Genomic DNA, 23,138 nt, shown 5'->3' on the forward strand with positions numbered 1-23,138 from the left:
TTTTTTTCCACATAGGTAAACATTTATTAATGGACTTTCCAATTTATTTATTGAAAAAAGATTTGGCTTTCAGTGGATGGTTTTAGGCAGCTTTATTTTTAGATTTCAGTCTTGGAACTGTTTTAGGCTAATGAACTACTCTCCCTCAATTCTATGAACAATCTGCTGAGCTTATAAGCAACACACAAACATTAAAATTGTAAAACCTTGAATATTTATCTTTTTTAGTCTGATGTAGCGGCCGAGAAAACCAAACTGGAGGAACAGATTAAGCAATTACAGGACACAGTTTCTAATAAGAATAAGGAATTAAAGGTATTTGTTTTTTTTTCGTATATTCTCTTCCATTAAGATCTCTATTATTGAAAAGCTGTAGAAATGCCATTAGTTAATTTGATAGATCTTTAGTTTTTTGATTAATTTTAAGTTTCTTTTTTAAAGAAATAGGTATATATATTTTTTTGTATGTAGTGACCATTGACGAACGGATGGTCTGATAATACATCTATAATTGTACATTTATTCTTAAAACTTTGAATATCAGATATGCCTTTCTTAGGATATGGAAACAGAGAAAGCACAGGCTCTTGAGAAATGCCAGAAAGCGGAAAGTGAGGTGAAACTAGCACAGGGTGATAAAACAAAAGCAGAACAAAAATTAACCCAGGTATAGGATGGATATGATTGTAGGTGGATAGATAGATTGATAGGTGAATAGATAGATGGATAATAGGATAAACAGATGGATATATGGACATTTAAATATAATATGGATAGATAGACATACAGATAGACAAACACAAATTTAAGTAGAGCTGGTACTACTACCTAGTAGAAAAATACTAAGACATGACAGAAATTGTCTCCAGTTTAAGTTTGATTTAATATTTGATAGGTACATAAATGAGTGGACATCAGACAAGCTTTAGTTTAGGTTGGTAGATAGATAAGAGAAGAAAGGCTAAGACATAAATTATTATAGCTCTAGATAAGAAACCTGACAGCTAAGGTATCGGTTCTAAAATTAAATAGTTGCATGTTTTTTTTGTCTCAACATTGTGCTATTGAAATAACACAAATCAATTTTAGCTTGAGAGCCAAAGTCGCCCTGACGCAAAGGCCGAAATTGACGCACTTACCTCCCAACTCAATGAATCAAAGACGAAACTGACGGAGGCCGAGACCAAGCTGACATCGACAGAAGCGCAATGCCGCGCCGCAGAAACTAAGTGTAAGACTACTGAGGATAAGCTGAAGTCTGCTGAACAGAAAGCAATTCAGGTAATTTATGATTTCTAACTATCTACAGGGTGTCCCTTGCAAACAGATTTTTTTAAAGTCCATTTTACTCTGTTTGACTGCCAGCTGTTTTAAAAGTCATATAAGGTATATTTTTTTTCTTGTGGATTAGTCTTAAATTCATTAAAATCAACCTATAATTTATTACCTTGTAGATTTTTTTCTATTACCTTAGCGGATTTTTCATTATTGTCCCACAAAACGGTCAGTAGTAGGATGCTTAATCCTTTTCATTTCACTAAGATAGCTCAAATATCAAGGAAATAGATAATGACCGACCGTTAAAAAAACAGTTTGCGAGGGACATCCTGTATTTGCAAATTATCAACTAATCACACAATTTAATAATTTATTCCTCAACAAAAATTAGTGAAGTGTAGTATCTACCTATATCTATTTATTTTTAGGCTGAAGATTTGACAAAGGCATACAAGCACAAAGAGGCAGACATGCAGGCCATGCAGAAGAGAAATCAGGTTTGTTAATAGATAGATAGAATAGATAAATGAATAGATGGATAGATAGACATACATGTAAACATACAAGCTCAAAGAGGCAGACATGCAGAAAAGAAATTATTAGGTCCATATTAGCAACTTAAATTGACGACAAAGGGGGGGGGGGGCGAAAGTGACACTTTTTGAAACCAAAACTAAAAGTCAAAGGAACTCAACTAAAAAAAGAGTTACAGGTCTGAGATTTTGCATGGCAGTTGCTTTATAGGGGTACAATATGGAACTGTGAAGAAACGGCGGCGCAACCGCCAAAAACCGCCGAGAAAAGGCAAAAAAATTTCGGCGGGAAACGGCGGTTTTCGGCGGTTGTGCCGCCGTTTCTTCACAGTTCCATATTGTACCCCTATAAAGCAACTGCCATGCAAAATCTCAGACCTGTAACTCTTTTTTTAGTTGAGTTCCTTTGTTGACTTTTAGTTTTGGTTTCAAAAAGTGTCACTTTCGCCCCCCCCCCCCCCCCTTTTTCCCTGTCAATATATTTTTTTATTCTATTGAATACATTATACACAAAACTTTTTTTTATCTACAAAATACTACAATACAGACATGATGATAAGTTGAATAATCATTTATCCATCTAGGATTCATATGTCATATCTATTTTCCATCAAACCCATGTCCATCAATTTAAAACTATCTATCATTTTAGGAAGCTATATCAGACAAGAATAAGAAGATTGCAGATCTAACTGAGGAACTAAACAACCTGAAACAAAATTCAAAATCTGGGCAATCACAGTTGGCTACAATTCAACAACAATTGGGTAAGTACATATTTTACCTGTACATTGTACAGAGACCATCTTGAGGCCTGCAGCACCTGAACCTGGAGGCCACATCCAGTTATTTAAAAAAATACTCCCTAGGGAAACTACATCCCAAAAGGAAACTTTTTTTTCAAATAACCTATCCTCTCCTGAGACAAAGCCTATACTTCATGTTTACGCAAAAGTGCAGCAGTAAAAAGTCAACAAGATGCAGACTTACACACACATACAGAAAGACATCATGTACTTTTATAAATGAGCATTATATAACAGAAAAATGGGCGATATAATAATCTAGGGTGGAGATTGATTTTAACTGTTTTTTTTAGATGACGTTAACCGTAATTACGAAAAGAAGACCTCTGAGTACAATGAAGTTGTTTCTAAGCTTTTGAACACTGAACTTTTAGTGACGCAACTCAAAAATAATATGGAGGTAATTAGATAGATAGATAGGTAGTTAAATGGATAGATAGATTGAGAGATATATGGATGAATAGACATATGAATTTATAGATGAATGAATTGATAGCTGGATAGAGAGCTTGATAGATAGCTGGATGGAATGGATAGATGTATAGATAAGGGGAACGCTAAACAAAAATCTTTTATTTATGTTTTAGCAACAGATGAAACAGTGTGTCTTAGAGGGGGGGGGGGGGGGGGTAATTTCTTAGGGCATTTTTACCTTTATCTTTTGGTCACATCTTTATTTCACAGATTAAATTTTTTTGTTTGTTAAGGTTATAAGACAAGATAATCAGAACAAATCACAAGAAATTGAGATTCTTAAACAAACAAATCAGCAGTTGAGACAAGTTTCAGGTATAATAGCTAGATCAGGTTAGTTAGTTAGCCTAGATAGATAAATATTTTTAAAAGCGAAGCTTTTCTATAATTAGGGTCGGTCCGTCCGTCCGTCACGGATAGCTTTTTTCGTTAATTTAGACATGTTAGAATTGTCCTATCGATTTCAAATTTTGCATAGTGATTCCTGTAGTAGTTAGGTACGATTTAGAAAGCGTAGCAACTCTATAATCATTACCAAAATGTCCGTATGTCCATTTTAAACATGTTGATTTTTTTACTTTTTTAAATAGCTTTTTTTTTGTTAATTTAGGCATGTTAGAATTGTCCTATTGATTTCAAATTTTGCATGGTGATTCCTTTAGTAGTTAGGTACGAGTTAGAAAGCGTAGCAACTCTATAATCATTACCAGAATGTCCGTACGTCCATTTTAAACATGTTGATTTTTTTTACATTTTTAACAACAAATTTGTATGTGACCTAATTATCCGATTGGTCTGATTTTTGGTATACTGATTCCTGGGACAACAAAGTACAATATTATAAGCGAAGCAACTCTATAATCAAGTCCTAAAAATGTAAGTATGTCCATAATCATTATCCTGTATCAAGCAGTTTTTCAACAAATTTACTTACAATTTTGCTTTGACTCTTATACATTCGCATTGTGCGGGAAGGATGCTGTATCCCCCTTGAGGCTTAAGACTTACAGACAGGGTAGTTATAGAGCAGCTTTAGCAAAATGTTCTACCTGTGACTGCAATGCAGGGAAGGATCAAATTACCACAAGAATCCAGAGGTATCCAGAGGATGCGCGGGGCCAGACGGGGGGGACTGTTGGGATCTCCAGGTGGGCCTTGGTGCATTTATGGATGGTCTGTAATTTGTGGAAGTGTTGATGTTTAGGCCTAAACAAATAGAGTTATATTTTGGGAAATTTGGTGGAAACCTAAACTTCACCCGGCCTAAGCTATTGTCCTATCCTCCCCCCAATTACATTATTTGTTAATAGGGAAAGGTGGAAAGGTTACTAATTTGAAGAACTAAGCTGTACCTGGATGTTAATTCTGGACAGCTTAGTTTTCCAAAGAGCCAGCAGACATTATAATTAAGCGGTCCGAAAAATGAAATTCTTTAATTTGCTGTTTGCAACCGCGAAATTAGAATGTCTGCCGCAGTGAGCCGCAGGCAACCCGTTGTTCTTCTCCAGTGGACTGGTGGCCTGAAAGTGTACATACATTAGTGTACATGACACTCCCGGCAAGAAAAAGAAGAACATAGGGGTGCGGGTTGATCACTGCAGTTTACAGAAGATAGGAAGAACGATACGCCCAGCAGCAATAGCCTTTAATGTGTTTTTTTTTTTTTTTTTTTTTTTTTTTTTTTTTTTTTTTTATGGGGCGTATCGTTTACAATGGGTTAAAATAAATAAATAAATAACTATTTTGTAAACAATTTTAAATTTACAATATATGATTAATACTAATCCAGGTTTTCTTCGGCTGGAATCAATCCTCATAAGTGGGGTAAACTTCTTGGGGTAATCAATCATTTAATAATAAGATTATTAAAGACATTAGGCAGCATCTACTTGTTGTAAGATAACATTTAATAATGAGATTATTAAAGTTATTAAAGGGAGTGTGAACCTTTAAGCAGGATTTTTCTTTTGTAGTAATTGAATATTTAATAATGACATTATTAATATTAATTGTTGGTTTGTAAGGCAATTACAGCCGTATTCAGGGAGGTGGGCCAATTCAGCCTTTATTTAATAGGTAGGTTTTTTTTGTCTTCGGCACTTACAGCCTTTATTTATTTGAATGAGAAATTTGTCACAAATGCATATCATGGAAATGCGTGTCTGTGAAGTTAAAATTATTATCTTCGGCAACTACAGCCTTTATTAGTGGGTTTAAAATTGAATCATGCAGATCATGGAAATGCGTGTCAATGAGGGTAAAATTATTATCTTCGGCAACTACAGCCTTTAATAGTAGGTTTAAAATTAGAAATGCAAATCTTGGAAATGCGTATCAAATGAAGTTAAAATTATGATCTTCGGCAATTTCAGCCAACGTTTAGCGGGTGTAACTCATGTGCAATGCATTGTGTTATCCCGTTACAGGAATGGTTTTAATGGGAGGTTTTTAGTTTGCGTTGCTCCGAAGTGTAAGACTCGTCACACTTGGAGGCCGCGGATCTGATCTGGTCAATTAGCGCGAGCTCGTCCTCGGAGAACAGGATGGCAATGTGCCGGACACTTCTTCTGGTTTCATGGAACTCTTCCTTCCAGTGTTTCCGCCAACGGATAATTACCTGGCGGACGATACCATCATCAGAAGTGATGAGGTGTAGGACCTGGCCAAGGCGCCAGAGTTGATCGCCAATCAACTCATCTGGGGACCGGAGGAAAACAACGATATCCATTTCTTTTGGTTGTGGACCTGTTTTGCCAAATTTCTTTGGTCTTGGAATGTAATCTGGAAGGCGTTCATATAGCCAGATCTGCCACCATGATTGGTAGAGGCGTTCCATCTGTTCCAAAAGGCGGGAGGGTTGTTCTACCCTCATTGGTCCAGTGGGGGCACGCCTGTTATTTCTGCCGTGTATCAGACGGTTCGGCGTGATAAGGTCTGCGTGACCTACATCCTCCGTTCTGGATACCATGCAGATCGGCATGTTGTTGATCTCATTTGCTATATATGAAAAGGCAGTCTCAAATGACATGACATCCAGTTTGAGACCGTTAAATGTTGCATGGAACAAGGTTTTGATTTCTTTGATTGAGCGTTCCACACAACCTTGATAGTTGTGAGCAGCAGTGGGACCGACCTCGTACTCTATGCTGCAACTTTTTCCATTGAGCGTTTTAGTGATGTCAGCCATGGAAAACTCCGATTTTGCTACGCCTTTTATGAGCTGTGCTCCTGGGTCGATGAAGACCTTTTTAGGGTAGCAATAACGATGAACGAATCGTTGGAATGCTTGGAGAAAGGCGTCTGTGTTATACTTAGTCATAACATAACACGCTGTTGCGGATGAGGCTGGGTCTCTACAGACTAGACCCCAAACCTTGACTGTGGACCTGTGGTTGTGTTCACAGTGAGCCAAGAACGGACCCATTAGGTCAAGTTGGCAGTAGTAGAACGGGGGAGCAATGGTCAATCTGTTTTGATGGATTGGTCCCATTTCAGCTTCTAGAAGCTTGGCCTTGAACCTACGACAATGTGGGCAAGCCGCTCTGATCTCTTTGGAGAGATCTCTGCCATTAAGAATGTAGGCAATGTGCCTGGATTCTAAGAGTGTTGCGTTTACATTTCTGTGTAGTGCAAGCTCTTGATGGGCGTATAGCATAACGGAGTATGCTATTAAGCTATACCGATCGACTATCGGTCTAACGAAGTGGAGGGGAGACAAATCAGGCATGATATTGTCAACGTCTTCTATGTTAGTGCCCTCGACAATACGACCATTGTATTTGATAATGCCATCGTCAGTGACGACATTGTTGCCGTGAGCCTTTGAGTTGGAGAACTTAAGCACTTCTTTAGTAGCGAGTCTAAAGTAGTAATTCTCCGCCTTGTGGATTTCTTCGTCCGAAAGTTGGACGACCTGAGGATTTGGATGAGGGGGGGCCTTCAAATTACGGTACGATTTGAAGTCGAAAAAGCAGTATTTTTGAACAATGGCCATGACACGGAGAGACTTGGGCCATGACCGTTTGCACGGGTCGTAGAGATAATTCGAGAACTTGGTTATCTCTGCCGTTCTTTCCTGAGGTGATTTCGTATCACCGTGGAGGATTCTGACCTCTTGGGCAGCGGCCTGCTTCGCTTCCATTGATAGTTTAAGATCTTGGAAGGATTGGGCTGGCATGTCCTGGTAATCAAGATACATCCAGGGTTTGCCGTTTTGCCATTCAGAGTTAGCATCGATATCCTTGATAGTGGCGAGGAAACGAGTACCCAAGTCGGCTATGTTGTTTTCAGATTCAACATGTCGCCATTGGTCTGGGGAAGAGAATCGGCGAATTTTGATGACGCAGCTGCGTACGCCAAGAGAAAGAGGGCGTGCATCTTGATGAAGCCAAGACAACACAACGGAAGAGTCTGTGAAATAGGTGACTTTTTCTACCTTGTTTTTGAGATTTTTGGCAACGGTTGTTGCGAGAATGGTGCCTACAACAGCTGCCCTGAGCTCTGCTCGAGGAATTGTGCTACCAGTTACAATCTTTGATTTGGCAGCAGCTAGTCGGACAGTGACCTCGCCTGTGAGAGACCTTGACCTAACATGCACGCATACGATCGCCATGTTTTGACTAGCATCAACAGATACTAACAGATCAACTTTGGGCTCAGAATTTGCCGGAATTACGGACCGTGGGCACGAAACTGACGCAAGTTGTTGCATCGTTTCAATGTTAGTCACCCATGTGGGAAGCAACTTGGTTGGGAGACCGTCGTCCCAACCAGTGGCGTAAGAAAGGAGGTCGTGATAGTCTGCTTTGAATTTAGCAGTCACGGGGGTGCAGAGTCCGAGAAGGTCGAAGTTAGAGGCAACTTGCGACAAGATTGTTCTTTTTGTGAAATTGTGTAGAAGAGCCTCTTCAAGACTTCCTTCTACTGGTGGAGGTCTTTTACCTCGTTTTGTTTTACCGAACGAGAGAGGTTTGACGTCCAGACTGAGAGTGTCAGCAAGTGGAGCCCATCGATAGCCGAGGTAGCTAACATGTGTGCCATCATTCGACACAGTGTCTTCAGGTACAGCTGAAGATTTGACAAAGCTTTTGACGCTCATGCCTGCTAAGTCAAGAGTGAATTTGACTCCCGCAATGATTTTGTCTAGTTCAATTGCGGAGTCTGTTGAATCAGAAGTATCATCAACATAAGTTTTGGTTTTGAGAACCTGGGCACCTGCAGTATGTTCAGGATGGTTGTCCATGACATACTGAGCTACCTGTTCAAGACCTTCTGCCGTTTGGTTGCCAGAAGGTTTAACCCCATAAATGATGGTGCGCATGATGCGCGTTCTGATGGTGCCACCAGGGGCAAGGCTATCAACCCACAAGTACTTGTGCCAGCGGAAATCAGATGGATCCAACTTAATCTGATTGTATGCCATCCGTATGTCGCATGCGAAAGCATGTGGGCCTGCTCTGAAATTGATGTCCAGAGCTAAGATTTTTTCAAGTCTGTTTGTGCCCTTTGCTAGGACGTCGTTCAGACTTTTACCTGACGAGGTTGTCGCAGAAGCATCAAATACAACCCTGACAGGAGTAGAAAGAGAGTTTTCTTTAGTGACGAATCGCCAAGGGAGGTAGTATTCTCCTGGCAGATTGTCTACAAGGGCGCGTTCCTCAGGGGATAGGTCATCAATGTCACATGAATAGCCATTCAATGCTAGTTTGTCATGTGACGCCATAACTTGTAGTTTGGCCTCTGGATCCTTCTGCAATTTTCGCAGCTGGGACTCCAGAACTTTGAGGGCCCTGTTTTTGTTTGGTTGTAACTCCTTAACTGGATCAGCAATGAAGGGAAGAGATGCTACAATCCGGCGTTCGTCAGGTAAGAACTTGACGGACTTTTTTATTAGGAGTTGTTCGGCCTCTTCTTTCAGAGAAGTCGCCTCCAGAATGTCTCCGTTTTTGCAGTCGTTGCAGCCACGACATGCTATGCAACGGTAAGGTGCTTGAGTGCCTATGTCTTCACTCTCAAGATACTTGCGTTCATGTCGTTTGACGTGTTGAATATTGGTGCTGTATGTATGAACATCCAGCGAAGCGTCCTCGTCTGTTGTTTCCTCAACAGTGATTGGACGGAGATACGGAAAGGTGTCGGTTTTGGAGTCATCCGCGCACCAATTCCTGCCACTGTTCAGAAGTGTTTCAGTGGTATAGCGGTAGGCAGACAGCTCGTTGGTGAAGAAGAGAGCAGCACCGACAAAGTTTACAGTCTCGGCTGCTTTAGCCCAAGCCTTGTGGGGGCCACCAAGTACACCTGTGTGGCCGTCGATACCCTTAAGTGGGCTTCTGTATAAAGATAAACCACAGGGCAATGAGCAGATGCGCATTGGGAACAAGTAATTGTACTTGATTCCCAGGATTATGTCGACTTGGCCTCCGCCAATGACATCTGGTACGGTAGGGAGGAGCTCGTGGCCTTTGTAATGATTTGCAAGGTCACCATAAGGCTCCTTGAGGTCCCAACGAGGAAATGGAGCCGTCAGCGTGTCCATTTTTGCAGCAATTATAGTTGCGGACATGGCACTGTCGACTAATGGCAGTGTGAACTTGTCACTGCCATAGGGAAGATGGACGACTTTACCACCTGCTACGTTCATGAGGGTGGGTCCAGGGCGGTGTTCTGTGGCATTTAGTCTAGCCGCTGCAGAAGCTGAAACTGCAGCTGTACCACAACCGCTGTCGTAAAAGACAAACAGCGGATTGCCGGAAAGATCAGGGACGTTTTGGCACATGAAGATGCCTGGGGCAGCAACATCAGGGAAGGTGTTGGGGTCGGAAACGTCAGGTGTGGTGTCAGAGGTTTGGAGATTCATGGTAATATTATCCATGAACAGAAGGTTGCCAGATGTTATAGGAACATCCTTGGGCAATGACTTGCGGAAATCGTCTAACCTCTTTTTATTCTGCTCGACATGAATAGAGCAGGCGAGGATATGCTTTTGCACGCGATGAGCAGACGCGTACTGGCAATTGTCAGCTTGACAGTAAAAGGTGGTGCGACAGTCATTTTTGTGGTTGTTCCACCATTTGTCAATATTGTCGAAATTGACGCTGGCGTCCATTCTGAGGCACCTGTGACAGGCTTTTGTCTTGCCATGGAGTTGACGTTTCTCCTTATTTGGTGTATTGATGTACACCTGGCATTGGAACAAATATGTGTGTATGTTCTGACAAAGCGCGCAATCAGTTGGTACAGGCTTAGAAGCAGCGCCTGTGTATGTTAAAAGTGGAATGGGTGTCTTAGCAGACTTATCAGAGGCCCTGCCTTTAGGGCGTTGTTTTGGGTCCTCTGAGGCCGAGAAAGTGGAGGCCGTGTAAGTTTGAGAGGCTGGTTTACTCCGGTTCGAGTTTTTCTGACCAGGGTTGTTACCAGTCTGGTTGGACTGTCTATTGCCGGAGTTACCGCTGCTCAAGTTGGTATTGTTACCACCAGAGGATGCGGTACCAGTATGGAGGGATGCTCCTTCATGCTGGTTAAGTTGGTATTGGAGCTGACGTAGTTCGCAATCCAAGAAGAGGAGAAGTTGCTCATAGCAGTACTGGCCATCTTCCTCCCCATTTTCGTCTGCGCTAAGCAGGAATTTTTTAGACATCTCCTTAAAGTAGTCCCCTTTAAGAAGGTTCAGTACAGAGTTGGCGATGTCCGTTTTGCCGTGGTACAAGGCTTGCTCTGCATCATTCTCTTTTGCAAATTCTTGGGTATCAGCAAGTAATGAACGGAGTTTTACCATCCATGTGATCTGCTGTTCCCAGTTGTATTTAGGGCATGGTCCCAGTTCCATGATTTTAGCCTTACGTTTGGCTATGATGCTGGTTTTGCTGCCATAGTGGAACGACAGCTGCTTCATACAAGCCTTAATAGATTTTTCGGCTGAGCACAACATCTGCGCATTGCCCTGGAGACAGTTTTCTTTCAGGATTTCCAATGCTTCGACTTCTGCTATAGACGGCATTGAGTCGATATAAATCTGGAACTTCTTTTGAAATGTAAAGAGGTCAAGTTTATCTGTTTTGGCCCCAGAAAAGTGAGGGATAGGAATGTTGGAAGAACGCTGATTGAAAGAGTGTCCTGAGATAGGCACTCCGAAACGGTCCCTCAAGCGTTCAACGTATGATTCCACGCTGGATATTTCAGTTTCGAGCGTGGTGGACTGGGCATCCAATGCTGTCGCATCTTCCTCCATGTCCGTAAGCATCGCGTCCTCACAAAGCGTTTTGGCTTTATGTAAGGAACGCTGTGCCTTTTCGAGTAGCTCTTTGAATTGAGCATTAAGTTTATTGAACTGACCTAACTGCTTAACTTCGGTCGTTTTAAGGTCGCCGAACTTTTCGCAGAGATCGTCGAGCTCAACAAGCAAGGGGTCCCTTTTTTGTTTTACCCTTGCTTGTTTTACCGCGTATGTCGTGGGATTTATGCGGTTGGGGATGGGAGCTGTTTGCTGGAGCATAGTTGCAGCAGGAACAGCTGTGGCCTGAGTCGTAACTGCTGGAGGCACAATTACTTGGCCATCACATGGTAAGGTACCTGCCTCGGATCCGACTGCTGAAGTGGTAGTCGAGTCGTCAGAGCAAGTAGAGAGAGGTACTGCTGGAGCAGCAGTCGTCGTAATCGGTTGAGCTTTCAAACGTGATGTACGATGTTCATGAATGAACTCGATTTTTGAGCGCATGGCTATACGTAGCTGTAACGCTTTGTTCATGTCAGCTTCGGTGACCCTTGGGTCTGGGCTGTTGCGAAAGAAAGCTATGATGTGGCGAATTGACGAGGCTTTTTCTTCCAACAATGATAGACTATTGTCTAGCTTTTCAATGCTAAACCTGTCAGGGTTATTTATGATGCTCTGACAGTCTTCGTCTATCATCATGCACTCATCGCATTCGATGATGAGTTTGGTTGCCTCATCAGTCATGGTTGGGGTTTGTGCTGTAACAAGCGCAGATAGATCGACACTAATATTGTGTGTCGATGTGGAAGCGTTATAAGCGGAGCCTGGAAGGTGGTCGTGTAATGGGAACTGTTCAGGGTTATAAAAAACCTCGTCCTGAACCTCTTTCTGTAAATCTTCAGAATAGAGTTGTTCCAAAGCTTCTTCAAGAATTGAAGCTGATTTTTGGAAGGATGGTATGGGGGAATAATTATCCCAATCTAGTTGCTGTGGGGCTAGCTCAAACTCTTCAGTATCTGTAGGGGTTGTGGGGGTTTGTGGTGAAAGGCCGTTATACGGATGTATAACGGGAAAAGTTACCAGTGGATCAACAGGTGAGGAGGGTAAGTGGGGGGCTGCAAGTAGTTGGGGAGCTGCAGGGGGTGTAGGGAATCCTCGGATAGGTGACGGGGATGGGCTACGGTGGTGGCTGTTTTGGCCTGGGGGGGTGCGACTAACGCTGGGCCTGCGTGAGGAAACGACGGGCCTAGAGTTGCGGTCAACCGGTTTTTGCCGTTGAAGTAGCGCTTTTTTTGTTTTAAGGAGTTTTTTGGCGCGTAATTCAAACGGGGTGTTGAGTTTATGTTTTTTGGCTAAAACTCTGACGGTTTTAGGCCGACGACTCGCAACAGTCGCAGAGTCGGATTGTGAACGTTTGGTGTGAGAAGGGGTGGGGTGTGAGTTAGATGGATGATAGAGGGTGTTATGCCTTGAGCGTGTAATTGCTCCGGGCGGTTTAGTGAGGAAAATCTCCTTCATTGACCACTGAATGCTGTTGTTAATTTATTTATTTAAATTATAACCTCTCTTTAGCTTATATTTTTATTTGGTGTTTTTATATTTTTGTGTTTTTACAACAAATAAATGATGAGGGGAGAACCTTCACCGAATTTTTGTTGTCTTTAGTATGGCGCAGTATGGCAGGGACCGCAAGCTATCAGGGAGATGAAAATGGGTAGGGGGGAAAACAGGTTCGGATTATTTAACAGCTATATTGTTAAATAAGAGGACAAGGAGTTGTCCTATGGGTAGGGAGAAAAACAGGTTCGGATTACTTAACAGTTATTGTTAAGTAAGAGGACAAGGAGTTGTCCTATGGGTGGGTGGCACTTAGTTGTAAAGCACCTCAGCAGCTGTACAGAATTAACAGTCTGTAAACATCAATGTGCGGGAAGGATGCTGTATCCCCCTTGAGGCTTAAGACTTACAGACAGGGTAGTTATAGAGCAGCTTTAGCAAAATGTTCTACCTGTGACTGCAATGCAGGGAAGGATCAAATTACCACAAGAATCCAGAGGTATCCAGAGGATGCGCGGGGCCAGACAGGGGGGACTGTTGGGATCTCCAGGTGGGCCTTGGTGCATTTATGGATGGTCTGTAATTTGTGGAAGTGTTGATGTTTAGGCCTAAACAAATAGAGTTATATTTTGGGAAATTTGGTGGAAACCTAAACTTCACCCGGCCTAAGCTATTGTCCTATCCTCCCCCCAATTACATTATTTGTTAATAGGGAAAGGTGGAAAGGTTACTAATTTGAAGAACTAAGCTGTACCTGGATGTTAATTCTGGACAGCTTAGTTTTCCAAAGAGCCAGCAGACATTATAATTAAGCGGTCCGAAAAATGAAAATCTTTAATTTGCTGTTTGCAACCGCGAAATTAGAATGTCTGCCGCAGTGAGCCGCAGGCAACCCGTTGTTCTTCTCCAGTGGACTGGTGGCCTGAAAGTGTACATACATTAGTGTACATGACACGCATTCTGATTATTCAGTTCTGACATTATACAAGTGTTAATGTCCGTTTGTCCTACCGTTTCAGAGCTTCGCTTTTATGGATGTTGTCATCCTTGTTTTGTATAGATTGATGAAAATGTAGATGTAAAGAATAGATACATAACAGTGTTATTTTCTATTACTTCTATGCCATGATTTGGGGTTCAATCCTTTAAGTATTAAATGGCATAAAACCTTAATATTTAAGGGGAGAAGAGTAGGCTCAACAAGGCAAATTTTCTGCACAAACTACTCAATATGTACTTTATTCCTCACCAGCAGCCAAGTCCCCTTGAGGCCTCTAGGGGCCCTAATGGAGGGGGGGGGGTAAGTCGACCCCCATCTTTCAATTGAAGTTCTAAAAAGAAAAAGTTAGAAATATATTTTTAGGGCGGTCATTTTTATTGGCAATAGTTTAAAACCTTCCTTGGACCTATAAGAATTTTACTGTATAGGAGAACCGTATCGGTTTAGCAAGATCTTTCGCTACAGACAAAAAAGTTTAGTACCTACTGTATATAATAGGATTAAAACTTTAGTCTTTATGCTGAACAATAATTTCATAATTCATTCCCCAAAATTATAAAAACCTAAAGTCTAAAACCTTAATATTGTCAGGTGACAAGAGTAAGCTGGAACAAGATATGTTGACCCTAACAAAGAAGTTGGCAGAACTGCAGGGTGAGGTGACCAAGCAGAAAACAAGAGAAAACGAGCTCCTCACTCAAATTGAGGATATCAAGCATGCCAAGGTGAGATATATCAGGGATCTAAAGGGATAAGACAATGGCCGAAAAATTGATAAACATCTCCAATGATGATACACAATATATTAGCCCATCTGTATATATCAATTAGCGGTTGAAACGTTTCAACACTCAATTAAATGATCCCTTAGTAGAAGATAACATAAGTTTTTTTAATCATTCGATTTTTAAAAAAATCGTGAAACGATAAAGGACAGACGGGTGGACATACTATCTGTTTTTTCAAGACTTTGACTGAATGTTATATGTTTACAGGAAAGAATGGAAATGGAGAATAGAAAGATGTCGGAAACTGTTCAGAAACAATCTGGGTTTAAACAGGTAGATACACTGATAGATAGACAGTTTATAATTAAGTAGATAGAAACCTCTTGGGGAACTTCAGGTGGAGAGGGGAGGGAAATCAACCCCTGTCCGCCATTTTTCAATCATAGTTTTAAAAAGAGAATTTTTTTTTTTTTTTGGGGGGGGCGGATTCATTGTTTCTGGGGGCGATTTCTCTTGGGATGGAGGTAATCCCCTCCCCCAAAATAGACTTAACATCGACTGGAACTAAGATAAGCGATATTGATAAGGAGAACCATATCGGTTCTGGAGTTAGTGAGATCCTTTGGTACAGACAGACATCTTGTTACTTTGATATGAGGATTACAGTATTAATATACTAAAATGCATCCATTGCGCCAATAGATAAAATACTTCCAGTATGGTTTTGAAACCGATTAATATACGCTGGAACCGGTTCTAAGTCATACTGAAAAATATGTATCGTACCTATCGTACAATCACAACTATAATTAAGGCCAGTTTGGTAGCCCGTGCTTTCGGCATCTCGGGGCTAACAAAATTAGCTTTAATCTTATAATTGTACTTTTTCATATTGCGGAAAGCTGTTTATAATACGCTGCGACAAATAACTAATAATGAATCTATATAATCTAGGAGCATTATGCTGAAATAGAGAGATTACGCCAAGAGCTGAACAAAAGAAATAAAGAATATGAATCGATAATCTTACAGGCAAGACATTTTTGTGATAAGCTAATCTTTTTTATCATTAAGGATGTGTCCCTTCGGATTTAATGGGTAGATGAAACGGCGAATTAAGTCAAGTATCAATTTTAAGATTAATGATTAGACAATAATAATATTAGCATAGAGCTTGATGAACAAAAAGCTTTTCTGTTTTGATATTTATCAGGGCTAGGCCATTGCGCCTTGCCGCGCATAAGCCTCAAGTTTATTTCCGCTTGTTTGACCAAAATTATTTTTCGAAAGGGCGGATTATCTGTTTAGGAACAGGTTTAGACATCCAGCTGAATTTTAAAATTATAATATCACAATTTTACTGAGGCTTACACGCATCTGACGCGCGGCTGCCGAGCTCTGATATCAATCATTTGTTGTGCGTTTTAGACTTAGAACTATCTGACTTGTTGATTATAAAATCATGCTGTTTTGTTGATCTTATTGTGCACGCAAATACGATTGGGATGGCATGGTGGTGTTACCCTCCTCCAAGATAGTTATAACCCCCCCCCCCCCAAAAAAAAAACCTATGAGAAGCTACTTTGTAAAGGAGAGTAATATCCATACAGCGGTTAGGGATTTCCTTTGGTATAGATAGACACACACACCCGGATTCTGTTACCTTTACCTTAATCATTAATCCTTAAATAATATCCCATTACTAAAGTCAAGATTATAAAAATCCGTTTTGTTGATCTTAATGTGCACGCAAGTAGAAATGATGTAATATATTTAGTGTAAGCAAGGTGAAGAGAATAAGATAAATGCATTGAAAATGGTGGAACAAATGAAGCAAGAAAACACAACTCTTCATCAGAAGGTGAATATAAACAGGGATTTAAAGGGATAAGACAATTGCCGATAAATTGATGTACATTCCTTCCCAATGATGAAACACAATATTACCCGTTCTTAGATTACAATTAGTAGTTGAAACGTTTGGACTCTTAACTTCATGAAGAAAGAAAAAATCATTGAAAGTTGTAAAGCAAACGAATAAGAACGTGGTTATTAAAAACTTTGGTGACTATCCATGTATTACTCTATAGTACTCACAGAACTATTTAATTATCTTACTGTATATCTATTAAGGTTGGACACTACAGTACTCACAGAACTATTTATTTATCTTACTGTATATCTATTAAGGTTGGACACTACAGTACTCACAGAACTATTTATTTATCTTACTATCTATCTATTAAGGTTGGACACTACACTACTCTCAGAACTATTTATTTATCTTACTATCAATCTATAAAGGTTGGTACTATCAATCTATTATGGTTGAACACTACACTACTCTCAGAACTATTTATTTATCTTACTATCAATCTATTAAGGTTGAACACTACACTACTCTCAGAACTATTTATTTATCTTACTATCCATGTATTAAGGTTGGACACTACAATACTCTCTGAACTATTTATTTATCATACTATCAATCTATTAAGGTTGGACACTACAGTACTTACAGAATTATTTATTTATGATACTATCCATGTATTAAGGTTGGACACTACAGTACCCTCAGAACTATTTATTTATCATACTATCAATCTATTAAGGTTGGACACTACAGTACTTACAGAACTATTTATTTATCTTACTATCCATGTATTAAGGCTGGACACTACAGTACCCTCAGAACTATTTATTTATCTTACTATCCATGTATTAAGGTTGGACACTACAGTACCCTCAGAACTATTTATTTATCATACTATCAATCTATTAAGGTTGGACACTACAGTACTTGCAGAACTATTTATTTATCTTACTATCTATCTATTAAGGCTGGACACTACAGTACTCTCAGAACTATTTATTTATCTTACTATCTATCTATTAAGGTTGGACACTACAGTACTCTCAGAACTATTTATTTATCTTACTATCTATCTATTAAGGTTGGCCAACTGCAAACGCTGCAGTACTCTCAGAACGCGGAGAAGAACGCCATAATGGCTGAAAAGAAACAACTGGAGAATAAATATAAGAACACGGACGCCGAGTTACAAAGCATTAAGATTCAAAAACAGGTAGAAATGTGATTTTTTTAATAAAAGTTAAGTGTTTATTTTACTGCTACTAAGTATATAATTCGAAATTGTTAAACACAACTTTTTTGACTACCCTTAAAGATAGGTATCCAGTTTATAATCTAATTGGTCTGTTTGCTCTGACAGACACTCGAGTGCGATGCGCAAATATTTTTTACTCATCCCCCTTAATTTTTATGGGGATATTAATTTTTTCCTTGACACTCCACTTGGTTTTTTTTACAGAGGTGAATTCTTAAAAAAAAACTTTGCCTTACTAAAATCAGTTTACCCCACTAAAATTTTAGTGAGGCAAAATTATCCCCTTTAAATGTTTAGTGAGCCTCACTGATTTTAGTGAGGCAAATTTTTTAAAAGAATTCATCTCAGGTGTATACACGCGCCCCTTAATTTTCCAGTGGGTTGATATACCCCCCTTCTGATTCAATCTATCTAACTATCTTCAATTAATTTAATGTATTTAGGAGGCTAACAGAAAATTTATAACATTATAACTTTGTGACGTATGATATTCATAACTTTATCCATCTGCATATTATTAAGTTATTCGTCTATCTTATTAATTTCCATCTATCTAACTATCAAACTATCTAGGAGGCAGACCGAAGGTTGATGGAGTACAACAATATGGCCAACGCCCACCAAAAACTGACCAAGAGATTAGGAGAACTAGAAATTGAGAGATCCAGGTAAAGACAATCTTGCAGGGCTCATCATTTCACCTAACCTATCTCTAAATATTTTTAGTATAGAAGCTACTCTATAATTCACTTAGTCTGTCCGTACGCGTCAGTCAGTACGTAACGATATGGAGAAAATATCTTTTTCTCAGCAGTTATTCAAGATAGACGGCTGATTTTTTGTGGCTATTCATTGAACCAATAAGCATCCAGTATGTAATTAAGTTGTTTACTGAGCAATTTTTTATTTAATACTGTACAGTGTACAAGTTAAATTAAATATTTTTAAAGCGAAGCTTTTCTATAATTAGGGTCGGTCCGTACGTCCGTCCGAGATAGATAGCTTTTATTCGTTAATTTAGGCATGTTAGAATTGTCCTATCGATTTCAAACTTTGCATGATGATTCCTGTAGTAGTTAGGTACAATTTAGAAAGCGTAGCAACTCTATAATCATTACCAGAATGTCCGTACGTCCATTTTAAACATGTTAATTTTTCTACTTTTTTAACAACAAATTTTTATGTGATCTATTTATCCGTTTGATCTGATTTTTGGTCTATTAATTCCTGGGAAAACAAAGAACAATAGTATAAGCGAAGCAACTCTATAATCAAGTCCCAAAAATGTAAGTATGTCCATAAACATTATCCTGTATCAAGCAGTTTTTCAACAAATTTACTTACAATTTTGCTTCGACTCTTTCGATACTTTTATATTCTGATTATTCTGTTCAGACACTATACAAGTGTCAATGTCCGTTTGCTCTACCGTTTCAGTGCTTCGCTTTTATGGATGTTGTCATCCTTGTTTTCTTCAAAATTTTGTTGCGCTACTTATTGACATGATGTATCTTGTTGCAGATATAGTCAGAAGTGTGCGGAGATGAGCAACCAGATAGAGAGATTAAAATATCTAGAAAATCAAGCAAATCAAATGCAGGTATACAATTAGTTTTCCAATGTGGCTTAGAAATCGATTAATATCCGCTGGATTAAAACCAGTTCTCAGCACTACTGAAAAATCATGTATAGCATCGTATTTCAGACTATTAATAAAAACCACAAAACTGGTTTTAATCTTTTCAATATTATGGTTTTTAATTTCCCAAGGGATCTTAGGGGATAAGATAACAATGATGATGAAAAAAATTACCCTGTATATTGGAGATGTATGTCAATTTAACGTCAATTAAGTTATCTCTTTATATCCTTGAACAAAGATAAAGTCATTTATTTATCTATATCTATACTTATTAGATACGAGCTCACCCATAACGTTTATTTTCTATATAGATCTGACATGGATCTTGTAGCAATGAGGCAGGCCCTTTTGCAAATATAGAAATTGGAAGTTTCTTTGTAGTAAAAGTTGTCGCAAATATAGGTTTTAAATAATTGTATTCTATTCTATTTATATAATTAGGCCTTATCAAGCACAATCGAGTCCCTGAAAGCGACACTAGAGCAACGCAACCATGAGAATCAGAGTATCAGGGCTCAATATGAAGAGTTGGCTAACAGCTACAACCAACTTCAGTCTAATCAGGTACGTGCATTTTTCTTCAATGTCATCCTTGAGAAAAAGTTTCAGGATCTCTTGTCTGTCTATACCGAAGGATAATGTGCTTGAACGTGGAGCTTGATAGCCCTAGTGGCTATACAAAAAGTGTCTCAGCCTACTCCATGACTACTTAGGTCCAAACCCTAAGAGACCATGGCTAATCAATCAATCAATCAACTAACCGCTGAACCGATATGGTTCTCCTTTACAGGGTAGCTTTTCATATTTTTTTTCTAAAACTACAACAAAAATGAAATATGGGGGAGTAGAATTCAACCCTACACCACCTCAAATGCCTCCTAGAGGCCTCTAGAGGCGAAATAGCTATTGTTTTATATGTTACTGAAAAAAATATTGCCTTGTAAAAGCAGCCACAACACAGAGCCGTGCAATGTGCATTTACTTTTAGAAACAAAAACTAGCCTTTTTTTATGCTCAAGTTAGGTTAAGTAAAGGTTTAAAAAGCTCCTCAGGGATAGTAACCCGTAAGGGTAATGGCTAGAATTATGGTTTTGTGTATCAATTAAAATAAGTTGTGGTGGTGGGAGGTTGCGATGATTCATAAATAAATATTTCCAGTATGGCTTCGAAACTGATTAAAAACCGATTAATATCCGCTGGATTAAAACCGGTTCTCAATCATTATGAAAATCATGAATAGCAACGTATTTCAGACAATTTTCACGAATATTAAAATAAAATTATAAAAAAAAATTTACTTATCAGTTTTGTTAAAAAATTAATTTTTTTAATATACGGAGAAAGCTGTCTACAATATGATCTCTTATGCCTAATATTTTCAGATGAGCAACAACCATTTACTAGAGATTGAACAGTTGAAGGCACAAATAAAGAACATGAACACTACACTCAAGGTAACAGGAATTAATGTATAAGTACAGTAAGATGTATAACCCAGACAACTTCCTGGTTCTAGTCTTGGGGACCTTTTTTTGTCTGCTAGCAAAGTTATTTATGCTGTTTTGTAGCAAATTAGCTGTGTTATATTTCCGACGCTATTGGCTTAAAATCAAAGACCCTATTGAAAGTCGGTGAATTTACAGTTTAACCCCCTGTCCCCTCTAATCTTTTACTTTTAGTAAAAGAGAAGAGGTCGGTTAGTTTGTCGGTATAGGTTAGTTTGTTTAAAATATTTTGCTCACAAACCAACCATCAAAATGTTGTTTCATGATACACCCCCTGGAGGCCTCTAGAAGCACCTTATTGAAAGAGGGGGGGTCTACTTTTAAATAATGAGGTTTTTTAGTTGTATTAGTAGGGTGGTTCTTTTGATTGGTTGGATCAAACTAGCACTGCACTGTTTAAAATTTTCATAAAATTAAATGTAAATTGATTCTTCGTTTGGTTTTATCCCTGTTTAGAATGACAGTTTTAGCCCATATAAAAGTATTGAAGATAATATAATTATTAATTTAGTCTGAGGAGGCCAAAATGAACCAGCTGCAAATGAAACTGGCGCACTCAGAGAAATCTACACAAGCTGTTTCCGATACCCTATCTGAAAAACAAAAGGAGGTAAGTTTATTATTTATTTATAATATTAAGAAGAGAAAGGAGGGTGGGGGGATATTACAATCACTGTGAAGTAATTGTAATATCAATGAGCAGAAGTAATTGACTCATTAGAATTGTGGTTCACAACTTATGAATGTTGTCATCCTGGATTAAATGGATATAGAATACATTGATATTGTGATAGATTGTCACATTCCCTGATAAAATATTTTTATAAAATGATACTCTCCACCTCCCACCCACCCCTCCCCTTAAGACTTTACTCTATCCCTTCTCCTAACCATGGAGGAACAATATCTGAGGGCTATAATGGGAACTTTAATTGACGACAAACTTTCCCTTGCCACAAAATCCACGTTTTCAACATCCCTGCATTGTTTAGGTTGAAACCATGAATAAGAAGGTGTCCAACCTGAACAAGAACCTGATGAGCAAGGACACGGAGATCCTGGAGCTGCGTCAGAAACTGGAGGAGGGAATGCCCCCGCGTGAGGAGGAGTCATACAAGGCCAAAAAGGACAATTCAAAGGTAAATAGATAGATATTATATGATTACAATGTGTCTGTACGTCCGTAACGCAATGGGGAAATGTGATTTTCTCTTGGCTGAATTTTAAGATATTGGTTGATGATTCCCTCTAACAATTCTATTTGGTGGGAGGGGAGGGGGGTTGATTTGTTGATGTATTGTTTATGATTATCACTTAAGATCCCTGACTTAAAGATAGATTGATAAACTAATATATTGCTATTTTAGGAGGTTGAAATGTTGCGAAGGAAGTTAGACAATATGAATAACCAATTAAATGAGAAGAAAAGTGAAGTATTGGCGTACAAACAACAAATGGAAGAAAATGAAAAGTATTACAAAGAGATGGCTAAGGTAAGCTTTTGTTGGCTTAAGGTAAGCCTATTTGACTAATTGGTTAACCTATCTCATGATATTCCACTAAAAGTTAATACATTTCTTTTTTTATGGGCTTTATTTACCTAGGTATCTTCTTATACCAAGCTTCTCTTATTTTTGAAGTCTGTTGATATCTTAATTTTCGTAACTGCTATTCTAGATAGACAAATAAAAATTTGTATTGAGATTTCTATGTCTATCACAATATAAGTCAAAACTCTAGAAGCAATGGCTACACACACACACAACTATCTATTAATCTATCTTTTTACTTAATGATTTATCTATCACCTAGTTTAATTACCTATTTATCTATCTAGGAGAATGCAAAGAACAAGAACAAAAACTTCCGAAGGGATAGTAAGGCGTCAAGTTCGGAAAATAATGGTCTCCCCGCCAACACAGCCGCTATGGATAAACTCAAGGAAATTTTCATACAAAATAAGCAAATTAATGAATTATTTTCAAAATGACAAAATATCCCCCCTACCTTCTTTAAATAGAGGCTAGGGGCTACTTAACAAAAATGGCCACCTATTTTTACAATTAACACATCTTCAATCATCATAAGACATGGATTTTGAAATACATCACGGGTGTATATTTTGCATAATATTAATGTTTATATTTCTGCAGCAAAAAAAAAATATTTCTTTTCCCCCTAGTTAAAATTAATAATTCTAAGGGATTTTGTGTCTATAGAGACATAGAGAGAGGACTTGCAGCTTTTTTCTGATTTTTATCCGTCCTGCAACAAATTA

At 38.8% G+C, this 23,138-nt stretch overlaps 1 protein-coding gene and 1 long non-coding RNA gene across 2 annotated transcripts in view; one reads left to right on the forward strand and one right to left on the reverse strand.

Annotated features, from left to right (window-relative positions):
- The window catches only part of LOC145327622 (uncharacterized), a 46,927-nt gene that overhangs the window by 13,084 nt on the left and 10,705 nt on the right, over positions 1 to 23,138 (forward strand). Inside the window, exons 8-27 of the mRNA XM_080171161.1 lie at positions 229 to 315; positions 560 to 667; positions 1,090 to 1,281; positions 1,707 to 1,775; positions 2,464 to 2,578; positions 2,911 to 3,017; positions 3,325 to 3,406; positions 14,449 to 14,582; positions 14,853 to 14,918; positions 15,540 to 15,617; positions 16,363 to 16,446; positions 17,540 to 17,671; positions 18,287 to 18,381; positions 19,235 to 19,313; positions 19,797 to 19,919; positions 20,738 to 20,809; positions 21,372 to 21,470; positions 21,853 to 21,999; positions 22,228 to 22,353; positions 22,698 to 22,800. Coding sequence (XP_080027287.1) covers positions 229 to 315; positions 560 to 667; positions 1,090 to 1,281; positions 1,707 to 1,775; positions 2,464 to 2,578; positions 2,911 to 3,017; positions 3,325 to 3,406; positions 14,449 to 14,582; positions 14,853 to 14,918; positions 15,540 to 15,617; positions 16,363 to 16,446; positions 17,540 to 17,671; positions 18,287 to 18,381; positions 19,235 to 19,313; positions 19,797 to 19,919; positions 20,738 to 20,809; positions 21,372 to 21,470; positions 21,853 to 21,999; positions 22,228 to 22,353; positions 22,698 to 22,800 — 2,098 coding nt within the window. The remainder of the gene's footprint in view (positions 1 to 228; positions 316 to 559; positions 668 to 1,089; positions 1,282 to 1,706; positions 1,776 to 2,463; positions 2,579 to 2,910; positions 3,018 to 3,324; positions 3,407 to 14,448; positions 14,583 to 14,852; positions 14,919 to 15,539; positions 15,618 to 16,362; positions 16,447 to 17,539; positions 17,672 to 18,286; positions 18,382 to 19,234; positions 19,314 to 19,796; positions 19,920 to 20,737; positions 20,810 to 21,371; positions 21,471 to 21,852; positions 22,000 to 22,227; positions 22,354 to 22,697; positions 22,801 to 23,138) is intronic.
- LOC145328335 (uncharacterized) lies at positions 13,436 to 13,812 on the reverse strand. The gene is made up of 2 exons (XR_013882423.1): positions 13,612 to 13,812; positions 13,436 to 13,465 (listed from the first exon to the last, which is right to left on the reverse strand). It is a non-coding gene; the product is annotated as an uncharacterized LOC145328335 (long non-coding RNA).

Source organism: Acartia tonsa, chromosome 9 (assembly GCF_053477335.1).
Source record: "Acartia tonsa isolate MP-2025a chromosome 9, ASM5347733v1, whole genome shotgun sequence".
NCBI classification, from domain to species: domain Eukaryota; kingdom Metazoa; phylum Arthropoda; class Copepoda; order Calanoida; family Acartiidae; genus Acartia; species Acartia tonsa.